The sequence below is a fragment of the Lissotriton vulgaris genome, chromosome 7 (assembly GCF_964263255.1).
Source record: "Lissotriton vulgaris chromosome 7, aLisVul1.2, whole genome shotgun sequence".
Classification (NCBI taxonomy): domain Eukaryota; kingdom Metazoa; phylum Chordata; class Amphibia; order Caudata; family Salamandridae; genus Lissotriton; species Lissotriton vulgaris.
Genome location: NC_141695.1, coordinates 485,102,152 through 485,114,610, shown reverse-complemented (window position 1 = coordinate 485,114,610; position 12,459 = coordinate 485,102,152). Strand labels below are relative to the sequence as shown.

The following is a 12,459-nucleotide window of genomic DNA, read 5'->3' as shown; positions in this document are numbered from 1 at the left end:
ACCAGCCATATGGAAATCAGTCTTGACCCTGTGCCTCATGGGAACAGTCCAGACCGAACTGCCAAACCAGGTCTTCCCTGGACCGGAAACAAGCACCCTGGGACCGGTTTCTGTGTATTACCCTTCATCAGCCAGGCGAGCTTGAATCCAGTGGCACAGTGAACAAGGGACCCACGTCTGGGCATACCCATACCACTTAGGGAGAAAAGTGCTACGCAAACAAATGATGGTAGGAATGTTGAATACATCATACATTAACCCCCAGTCAAGGCATCTTTTGGGCCAGATGTACAAAAATTAGGAATAGCTGTTTCATGATTGCAATTCTCTCCGAATCGCAATTAGGAAATAAATATTTCTAATTAATGACCACTTTTGAGTTTAATTTGCGATTTCTAGTGGGTTGCAAATAGAATATCTCATGCATATTAATGAGGTAAGTTGTAATTTGCAACTCATTAGGAGTTACACTCATCACAGGGATGGTGGCCTGCTGAGGTCAGCAAACCACCGTGTCTGTGGTTGCTTTTTATTAAATGTTTTGTTTTTTCTAAATGCAGTCTGTTTTCCTTAAAGAGTGTTGAAAAATAAAAATGAAACTAAGCAGTTTCATTTTTTAAGTGCAGGCAGTGGTAAAATATATTTGTGGACATTCTCAAACGGAAAAGGGTCTTTGCAAAGAAGTTACCACCAGTTTTAAACTGGTGGCAAAGTATTACTGTTTTGCAACCAGAATTTGGTTGCAGAACATTAATACATACCATTCTGATTTGGTATTTGGAAGGGACACCCCTTCTAAATATTGAATGTGGTAGAATACACAAATTGCAATTCAGTAAGACTTTATTGAATCTCAATTTGCCTTTTGTAAATTGCAAAAAGCTCACTCCTGGTCTTATCCACTGAGACGCCGGCAGACCCCCTTATCGGAAGGCGAGCAGCAACTTCCTAACAGATTCCCCGCGCATTACTGCTTTGATGGCGGCACCCGACCGGTAGCTGTCAGCGCTCACAAAGACAGCCATAGACCCCATAATTGGAAGGCCAGCGGCAACATTATAAAAGATTCTCTCGGTACCACTACCCAGATGACGGTGGCCGTCCATTAGTTTCCAGCACTATAATCCTCGGAGGACTACCTTCACAGCTCTCAATCATGGTAGGATCCTCACAGGCATCATAATACTTCACTACTGGAAGGCAGACGGGACCCCCATCACAGGCTCCATTCCATCGATGAGAGTACCCGACTGGCAATATTTATCATCTTAACCCTTGCAGGACCAACCCCAATCACTGCAGGATTGCCTACCTGGATCACTCGTCTGCTCAATATCCATACCTTCACATAATTTGGCACATCAAGACAGCATCTCAAGAACATCACCCCATCTTCTGGACCACTTTTTGACCTCTGTCTTCGTGAGAAACTGTACCACCCACATCCAGGTTCATTTGGATATTTACATGGCTTCCTGATGAAGGCCCTCAGCCGAAACGTGCGTAGTTGTTACATTTAGCCATGTTTTTAAACTGCAACGATTAGTGTGTTTAAATAGCCTCCATACAGTTCCCAAATAATGAATTTTCTTGAAATGTATTGAACTGTGATATGAACAAAAATGTATATGACTCTGTATAGGTAGATTGACCATCACATGTACAGTGGAGGCACACATACACGGAGAAAACACAAAACAAAGCAAAAATGTTTGCATTTTAATGACAAATATACTTCTTGAATAAAATGTATATATATGTTTGTACCATGCACGGTGTTCATCTATACTTATTGCTGTCTGATGTCAGGTCCTGTCCATTAGTTAAAACTGTTCCTAATTACCCTGTTTTTCCAACCAAAAGCTTTTTTGTGGTCACAAACAGCCTGATTCTGCAAATCGGGCCGTTTGCAACCACAAAAAAAGCTTTGCACGTCTGGCCGTTATCCATGTCACTGTAAACAGTGAGTCTGGCTCCATACTGGTGCCTAGGCTCTGGTGAACGCTCCCCATCACAAGACTTTCCATAAGAGCAGGAACATCATAGTATGCATCTGCATGTTGAAAGAACTTTCCAGAGAGGAAGAAACTCACTGAGCTACAACAGAACAAAGTTCTCAGATGCAAATAAGACTGAAAGCTACCATGGAAATGACATACATGTGCATTAGGTGCAGCATCTCTACCAAAGTGGAAGGGGTACATTGCGGGCAGTGCTGTCTTTATTCTGACTTTATACATGGGGTCTATGTTAATGTTGAAGGCCATCATTGGTGCCTCATAAGAGGAGGCAGCAGGTGTCATCCTACTGGGTGAACGTTGCAAATAAGCCAATTATAGTTTCGTTTTTTAAACATTGCAGACGTTTCAAACATTTCCTTCATGGCATGCCTCTGACAAAATAAATTACGGGAGATTTATGTCTTGGAGGCCGATGTTGGTTTTGTGGGTAAACTTGAACCCGGGAAAGACTGAGCCAATTTGATGTGATCAACTGGCCAAACTCCCTTTTAGCTTCTCTTCTGCTTGACTGAGCAGAAGAGCATGGTATCAGCCTTTTACCAACAGCCAGAACAGAAGGGGAGCAATCTAGCACATCACTCTGTGTATGCCTGAAAACGGAGTACTAACTCAGAGAATGCACTCATATCCACCCCTTCTTGAGCTTTGTTCATCCTGCTGTATGCACTCAATGATACTGAAATCTGCACGAGGAGAAGTACAATGGAAGGACAGCACACTGCCACAGACCCTGCTAAGCAGCCCATTCTGGAAAGCCAGGAAGCTGTGGGCATAATCACTGGCAAATTAGGTGGCCATTTCATGTGATCTTAAATAGGACAAAAATGTAAAGATCAGTAAGAAACCATGGGATGAGCCTGAGATAGAAGGGAATTTCAAGTGGGCCAATGCAGAAGTATTTCAACCAAACAAGCCAAAGTCTGAAAAGGACTGCCCATACTCCTCTTGACGTATTAGTTGTTGTGTATTGTTTTTGTTTGTGTATTTGCTGTGCGGTTTTGTGGTGACATGAGGTGTGTCAGATAGATAAAGTTGTGTGTAACAAGACTTAAAACAGCACCTTTTTGAGGCGCTTGCTGTAATGAACTAGGTTGGACTCGGCTCGCAAATTATATGGCAGCGAGTTTCAAAGCTTGTCAGTTGCTATGAGAAGGGAGTGATTTAGTATTCGCACCTCCACATGTATACCCACATACGTATACTTATCTTCATGATACTGTGGCTTGCAATATTCCGGAAATAAGATTTATGTAAGACAATAATTAAACGTAATATTCTAGTAGTACCTGAGGCTCAGAGAGAGATATTTCCTTCTAAAGATGCTGTACACCAAACTCATAACAATTCATTGACATCATGGTGTAGTAATTATAACTTCCGTACCTGCTGTGCTCAGCTTAAGACATCACATATTATATCAATCATGACATGTTCAATTACATCATTGATGATAGAGGTAGTAATGTTCAACAAGGACATTAGTGCAAAATTACTGTGAGCAAAACATTAGGGCACAATTGCGGAGTTTCATTTTATTGAGGTGGTGATTAGGCCTGGGTGATTTCATTACAATACAGTAATCAGAGTAATTTTGTGTTACTCTTGTGATGTAAAATTAATGAAAATTGTGTGAATACACCCGCTCACGGAATTTGGGGCCAAAAAACAAGTAGAAGAGCACAGTAACAGAGTGTGAGCAGCTGCTGACTGCTGCCGTTTTGTTGGATTCAGCTCTATTTTCTTAACACTAAATGCATCCCCGGGTTCATTGTGGGGCTGAGGGTGCATTTCACACAATTTTTAGTTGTGGTGTTATGTTGTTTTGTGTATGTCATTTTGACATGTTTAGTTGTGTACTTTAGATATGTCGTCAAACACTGCTATATTACCAGCTAGAAGCAGTCCATGCTTTGAATGTTCCTGTGACAAGCAACCATTTACCACTTTTTAATGTGGTCAAATAGCACTACCACCATCAACCACTTAAGGCCAGATGTATCAAAGGGTTTTACCCATTCTGTGTCTATGGGAAAATGTGTTCATACATACGGCTCATAAACACCAGTCTTCTCAAAAATGTGGGCGACTCGATTGATCTCTTTATGTGAAAGGGCCATTTGCCCTTTAACTTTTTATCTAAAAACTCTTGTCTATAGGAAAAATCCAACTATCCCTTAAAGGGTATGCCACATAAAACATCATCGTCTTAAACCCAAGCCATATTACACAGCTGTCCACTCAGTTATGTGAAGCTCAGTAATACTTGCTAAATGTAAGACTCATGAATATAAGACAGTAGTACTGTTACACACGGAAAAAAGAATATTAAAGTATGTGAATCGAAGTGGAAACTGAAAGGGAGTTAAATATATGTTCAGAGAAATAGGAAGAAAGTAAGTTTGTTTTGGGACTTCGAAACACAGAAGGGAGTAGAATTGGTAAGGAGACAGTCTTTACATACCTGCATTTGTAATCATTAAATCTCATTTTCCTGGCTTTCAGTTTTGAAACCAGTAGCCAAATAATTCTTACGAAAATGTAGAAATTCACCTTAAAATATGAAATAAAACAATCAAACAATAGATAATAAAATGGTACCTCTCAAATATTTATAAACATATATGGCTTGATATGTCTATTACAATGTGTATTTTGTAAAATGTAATATTAACAGAAAGAATGTTTTGTTAAGGAAGACTATAAAACATACATGAATATTGATTGTAGAGAACAACATCTGATTAATGGAAATGCTAGTAACGATTCTCAATATATATACGTACTCTGGGTTCCGGAAAATACAGAGAGGCAATGATCACATGATAATCATAAACAGGAACACACAGCATCCCATGCATGTTATGAGGTGTTGGTGCTTATCAGTGAGGTGCTGCTTGAAAAAATAAAGCATTGAAAGTTATGGAACCCACATCTTTACATGTAGCCCAAACATCACTTCTTATATCTTCATATTCCTCCAAGTGACTGACTGCCCTTCATGTGTGTTAAACAGCTTGTCAGACTTTACAGGCCTCGTTTTTATGCTTTCTCAGGAATCCAGAGACCGCCACTGTTCCATTAGAGATTACAACATTTTGCATTGTAAGTGGTGGGGATGTGGCAAGCTTTTAATCAAAAATTATTTTAACTTGTTCCCAAAGATGAACAGACTGTAATGATATAATTTATCCTCGAAACTCGTTTTAAAAAACACAGATGAATCATTATTTTTATGACAACTTGTAGATGTGTTTTATAACATTCACAGGAGGCTCTTTTATGGTGGCAAAGGATTTTAACAGACGTTTATGGTTGCTTTTATGGGAAAGGCTGTCAAGGATAAATACACTATTGGACGATCTTAAAGCAATTAGGTTGCCAAATATGTGTCTGTGAGAAGTTGCCTCTTTTTATATGATCACCCCATTTTTGTGGACTGAAGACAGTGTTTTCTTGACTCTGTGTACTGGAAAGCTGTTTATAAGGCTCCAGAGTATATTCTAAGACTCCTAAATAAGGTTGAAATTTGCTGCTTCTTAATTGTCATATTTAACTTTTTATAAGGCATTGTATAGACATATGCTGCTTCCTATTTGGCACGTTTAAATTTCTTATAAGCCCATTGTATATGGTGCTCAAAATACACCTACGGCATGGAAAGTAAAATGTCCCCTATGGATAGCAGCATTACTGTGTTACAAGGCAAACATGATGCCCAGCCTACCGCTGTTCGGGCTGGACTGTTCCCATTGGGTGCAGGGTCAAGACTGGATGGGTATGCCCAGACGTGGGTCCCGTGCTCTCCATGCCACTGGAGTCAAGCTATCCTGGCTTATGAGGGTCCGAAACCGGTCCTAGGATTCTTGTTTCCAGTCCAGGGAGGACCTGACCTGATAGTTTGGGCTGGACTGTTCCATTCAAGACAGAGTGATGTCATAAATGATGTACTAAACATGTCATGAGTAATATAATATGTGAGGTCATAAGCAGTGCATTGCAGAGGCGCAAGTTATAATTAGGCCTAGGTGGTGAACTCCTTTTACTGAGTTTTCTGCACTCCTCATTGAGAAACCATTTGTTCACATTGAGGAAGCTTTCGCTCGAGTAGAAAATCTACCTGAGCAGCAGAAAGAAGCTGCACCGTCTTGCATTTCACATGGTACTGTTTGCTCTGATTTTCCAGAGCGAGACAAACACCAGGCGGTAAACATCAGCTCGAATGGCAGCATCCGACACACTCCACCGCTAGCAGAACTCCACGTACGCGGAACAAAGAAAACTCTGCCCGGGCCTGATTATAGGTAGCTCTGTGGTTTTCTTAATTCAAAACATTAATGTTGACACTGACATATTCACTTAACTATAGTGTTACTTTAAACTTTGTTTTTTCCAGTGAATTTCAAAATGTTTCTATTTATATTAATATACATATATATATAATGATATATATATATATATTCACTGAAAAAAACATAGGTTTGACACCAGTTATAGTTAGCTGGAAATTTTACTGACATAAAACCGTTGAAATTCCCACGTTATAGTTAGTTGGACTCACTATAACTTGCGCGCCTGCAATGCACTGCTGATGACATCACATATTACATCACTCATGACATGGTCAGTGACATCACTCATGCGTCACTTTGTAAACCCCTGCCCCACATTATACCTGCGCCAGGTGTAATGTATGCAAAGGGGGCGTATTGACGCAAGAAAGGGTCGTAGAAGTGACGCAGTGAAATCTATGAGATTTCACTGTGTCACTTTTAGGACACCGTTGCGTCAAAATCTTGCGCCTGCCTGCAGGCGTAAGACTGACGCAAACCCTTTCACATGGGGCTGGCCCCATGTGAAAGGATGCATTGCTGGAGTTGCGTCACTTTTGTGACACACTCCATATACGTCAGAAACTCCTTGCGACATAATACGTCATATATTTAATATGACGCATGACTTGAAGACTGAAGGCCTCATTTATGAGGCCATGCATCACTTTTACGCCACCGGTGCGTCACTTTTTGTGACGCACCAGTGCTGTAAAAAATGCACCTTATTCAGTCATATTTACAAAGTGACGCATCTAGGTAGATGTGTCACTTTGTAAACCCCTGCTCCACATTATACCTACATCAGGTGTAATGTATGCAAAAGGGACGTATTGACGCAAGAAAGGGTCGTAGAGGTGACGCAGTGAAATCTATTAGATATCACTGCGTCACTTTTATGACGCTGTTGCGTCCAAATCTTGCGCCTGTTTCACAGCAGGCGTAAGACTGATGCAGGCCCTTTCACATGGGCCTGGCCCCATGTGAAAGAATGCATTGCTGGAGTTGCATCATTTTTGTGACACACTCCAGCAATGCATCACTTTTGCGCTTACAGATACGTCTGAAATACTGATGTATCTGTAAGTACTTGCGACATAATACGTCATATATTTAATATGACGCATGAGTAGAAGACTGAAGGCCTCATTTATGAGGCCATGCGTCATTTTTACGCCACCGGTACGTCACTTTTTGTGACACACCAGTGCTGTTAAAAATGCACCTTATTGAGTCATATTTACAAAGTGACGGATCTAGGGAGATGCGTCACTTTGTAAACCCCTGCGCCACATTATACCTACGTCAGGTGTAATGTATGCAAAAGGGACGTATTGACGCAAGAAAGGATCGTAGAGGTGACGCAGTGAAATCTATGAGATATCACTGCGTCACTTTTATGATGCTGTTGCGTCCAAATCTTGTGCCTGTTTCACAGCAGGCTTAAGACTGATGCAGGCCCTTTCACATGGGCCTGGCCCCATGGGAAAGGATGCATTGCTGGAGTTGCATCATTTTTGTGAGACACTCCAGCAATGCATCACTTTTGCGCTTACAGATACGTCTGAAATACTGAGCAAGACCACTGACTCATTGTCAGTGAAATTGCTCTCTCACCCTCGCAGCTCCACCATTAAGTGAGGTGCCCCTGCCCCTGCACTCTTCAGTGTTGGTGATCGAGGCCCTCCTCCACCCGCAGGTTTTCCTGCGCCTCATCCCTGGTGGTCCAGTGGACCTCTGTCTCCTTTCTTTCTTTCTGCTCCTTCACTCGTTTTTCTCCCCATTCTATCTTTCACCTTTCTGCACCTCTGCTCTTTTGCGCCTTATTTCTGCCCATTCTCCCTTTCTCTGCCTCTGCTCCTTCCCTCGTTTTTTCCCCTTTCTATCTTTCACCTTTCTGCACCTCTGCTCTTTTGTGCCTTATTTCTGCCCATTTTCCCTTTCTCTCCCTCCGCTCCTTCACTCGTTTTCACTCGTTTTTTTACCCTTTCTATCTTTCACCTTTCTGCTCTTTTCTGCATCTCTGCTCTTTTGTGCCTTATTTCTGCTTATTTTCCCTTTTTTCTTTATCCCTTCTTTCCTCCCTTTACCTTTCCCCGCCGCTGCTGCCCCCGCGGCACCTCCCCCCCCAGCACGACCGGCCCAATCCAGCTCCCCTTCCCGCCTCCCAGCTGTCCAGCCCTCCCCGACCCCTACTTAATGGCGGCCACTGCGGGGACAGGCGAGCAAGACCACTGACTCATTGTCAGTGAAATTGCTCTCCCACCCTCGCAGCTCCACCATTAAGTGAGGTGCCCCTGCCCCTGCACTCTTCAGTGTTGGTGATCGAGGCCCTCCTCCACCCGCAGGTTTCCCTGCGCCTCATCCCTGGTGGTCCAGTGGACCTCTGTCTCCTTTCTTTCTTTCTGCTCCTTCACTCGTTTTTCTCCCCATTCTATCTTTCACCTTTCTGCACCTCTGCTCTTTTGCCCCTTAATTCTGCCCATTCTTCCTTTCTCTCCCTCTGCTCCTTCCCTCATTTTTTTCCACTTTCTATCTTTCACCTTTCTGCACCTCTGCTCTTTTGTGCCTTATTTCTGCCCATTTTCCCTTTCTCTCCCTCTGCTCCTTCACTCGTTTTCACTCGTTTTTTTACCCTTTCTATCTTTCACCTTTCTGCTCTTTTCTGCATCTCTGCTCTTTTGAGCCTTATTTCTGCTTATTTTACCTTTTTTCTTTATCCCTTCTTTCCTCCCTTTACCTTTCCTCGCCGGTGCTGCCCCTGCGGCCCCTCCCCCCCAGCACGACCGGCACAATCCAGCTCCCCTCCCCGCCTCCCAGCTGTCCAGACCTCCCCGACCCCTACTTAATGGCGGCCACTGCGGGGACAGGCGAGCAAGACCACTGACTCATTGTCAGTGAAATTGCTCTCCCACCCTCGCAGCTCCACCATTAAGTGAGGTGCCAGTGCCCCTGCACTCTTCAGTGTTGGTGATCGAGGCCCTCCTCCACCCGCAGGTTTCCCTGCGCCTCATCCCTGGTGGTCCAGTGGACCTCTGTCTCCTTTCTTTCTTTCTGCTCCTTCACTCGTTTTTCTCCCCATTCTATCTTTCACCTTTCTGCACCTCTGCTCTTTTGCGCCTTATTTCTGCCCATTCTCCCTTTCTCTCCCTCTGCTCCTTCACTCGTTTTTCAAACGGCGTTTTTTCTCAATATGGCAAAACGCGTCGGCTTTTGTAACCGTTTTTGCTAAATAAATCTATTTTTGAAGCATCCCGGAGTGTCCCGACCCTTTCTGAACCTGGGAGGTTTACAGGAAGTTTGCTGCTATATATATATATATATATATATATATATATATATATATATATATATATATATATATATATCTGGAAACCCTCAAACCACTTCCTGAATTCTCCCAACGGCAGTCAGGCGAGGAAAGAGACACAGACCTCCGAGGTTTTCAAGTGGGCAGTATTTTATTTAGTGACCCAACACAACACGTTTCAAGCCCGTAAGCCCTTGATCACGTGTCACAGATTGAATACACCATCATTCAAATTTAAAGTGCAAAAGTGCCCCTCCCACTGTTTGCATCATAGATCACATGTGTAAAAACATAGAAAAAATCCTGTTGGAATAGTTTGCTTCTATATTACCCATGCTGCTGTTTTAATAGGCATATTTCTATTGGCACATGACAGAAGAAATATGACAAACTTCTATTTATAAAATAATTTTGAATTTATGCATTTTCAATGTGCCACTGAACTTATTTAAAATAATAAATACAGTTCGAATCAATTAAAACTACTTTTAGTGAAAGGCTAAATCCCTTTCAGGTAGCCATATTTACAACAGTAATCATGGGGAAATAAATAACCGGTTAAATCCGTTTTATTAAATACCCCTATGTTGGATAATTTGTTATTAGATGTTAATATAACTCAAAACAGTTCTTTTGGTTTTCACACATTACATGGTCTATAGTAATGGAGGGGTTTTAGAAAAGTGCTAAAAGTGCATCCCATTAGAAGTCATAAAGTGCAAGTGCAAATGGTGTAAATTTCTCAAATTAGTCAAATGTATATGTTGGGTTCCGATTTACTGTATACCACAAGAGCAAAGAATTAATTCCTGGGTATCACAGGTATAAACAGTATCTTAAAATCCCAAGAGCATTTGAATATATAAAAACAATTTTTCTAATTTCATTGTTGTATTTTGAGAAATTATCAGTGAGGAAAACTTCATATACAGAATTTATGTACATAATTATTTACAAGGACAAATTCATATATTTACAAGACTGAAATTTTGAACCAACGTGTCAAGCCCATGCCATGCTCAGCTTGTACTACAAAAAGCTACGCATGTCTTCCGTTGTGTTCAACCCGTTGGGCCATTTGCAATCTAAGTCCAAAATATATTTGGTCTCCAGTTGCCGGAGTTGGCGTTCTCTATTGCCCCCTCTCCTCTTTCTGCTTACAGCGTCAATTACATAGTAAGAAAGGCAATTGATGTTATTGGCATGCACTTTCTTAAAATGTCTGGCAACAGGATATGTTGCGTCGCTGTGCAGGATGGCCCTGATATGCTGCAATATCCTGACGTGCACCTGTAGCTTCGTGCTACCAACGTAGCGTAGCCCACAGGTGCACGCCAGGACATATACAGCATATTCAGTCTTGCAGTTATAATTGCCTCTTATCAGATTGGAAGTAGTCTTGAATGGAGTGTAGTATGAGGACATGTTGCACCCAAAATTGCATGCTCTACAAGTTGTACATTTAGTAAAACCTTTCTTGGTTGGCATCCAGGTAATGACTTTTTTGATTTCAGGGGATACCTTATCTAATCTTGTGCCCATAGTGCTGCTTCTTCTAAACGTGATCACTGGTTTTGCAGCTATTCTGTTATGTAAGATATTGTCTGTCAGTACCACAGGCCAATGCTTGTTAATAATAGACCTGATCTGACGTTCCTCTCTATTGAATGTTGTGATTAACCTAGGAGTGTCAGTTATCTGAGTAGGGCTATCAGGAGTACTGGTATTAGGGCTTTCCTCTTCAGAAAAAAGGCTACTTCTGGATCTGGTTTTGGCCTTCTCCTCTGCTTCCCTGATCAATTTGGCGGAGTATCCTCTGTTTTTTAATCTAGTTATCAAGTCAGATTTACATTTTTCAAATTGCTCCTCATTGCTGCAAATTCTTTTTATCCTTAGGATTTCTCCATATGGGATACTAGCAATGAGGTGCTTTGGATGCGAACTGGTGGCATGCAACGTAATGTTGCCAGAAGTGGCCTTCCTGTAGAGTGTGCTCTCGAGATTGTTATCATGGACAAAGACCTTGACATCGAGAAATTCAATTTCTCTTTTCTCGATGTGGGAGGTGAATCTTAGATTTAAATCATTTTTGTTGATCTCATTCACAAACAATATCGCTTCCTACTCCGTACCCTCCCACAGAATGAACACATCATCTATATACCGCAGATAAGATCTGATATGGGTACTATACTCCTCTTGAAAGGTGGTCTTAAGGACCTGCTCCTCCCACCAGCCAACATGCAAGCATGCATAGCTGGGGGAGAAGCAAGCCCCCATCGCCACTCCTCTCAATTGTTTATACAGATCTTTGTCGAACAAAAAGTAATTATTGTTCAGACACCAGCTAATGAGCTGCAGTAAAATTTTGTTGTGCTCATACAATGTGCTGGACCGTTTTTCCAAGAAATATTTTACAGAAGAGAGCCCCTGCGTGTGGTCTATGGATGTGTATAAAGCTTCTATATCCAACGTGATGAGAAGCAAATTTTCAGACCATGGGAGCTTCTTAATTTTTTACAAAAAATCGCCAGTGTCCTTAACATAGCTAGGTAGTGACATCACCAAGCCCTGTAGGAAAAAGTCGATATACTGGCCTACATGTTCCCCATAACTATTGATGGCCGATATTATTGGCCTTCCAGGAATAGGGACAACATTTTTATGTATCTTGGGAATTAGGTACAGCACAGGCAACACTGGAAACTCTATTAGCATGTATTTGTATTCTTCTGTGGAAATCAGACCTTGTCTTTTCCAAGATGCTAACATTTTATGTAAGGTGGATTTAGCTTTCTCA

The 12,459-nt window shown here is 41.8% G+C and overlaps 1 protein-coding gene across 1 annotated transcript in view; it reads right to left on the bottom strand.

Annotated features, from left to right (window-relative positions):
• GLP2R (glucagon like peptide 2 receptor) overlaps positions 1-12,459 on the bottom strand; it is a 921,875-nt gene that overhangs the window by 50,072 nt on the left and 859,344 nt on the right. Inside the window, exon 10 of the mRNA XM_086930546.1 lies at positions 4,483-4,571. Within this exon, the coding sequence (XP_086786672.1) occupies positions 4,483-4,571 (89 nt within the window). The remainder of the gene's footprint in view (positions 1-4,482; positions 4,572-12,459) is intronic.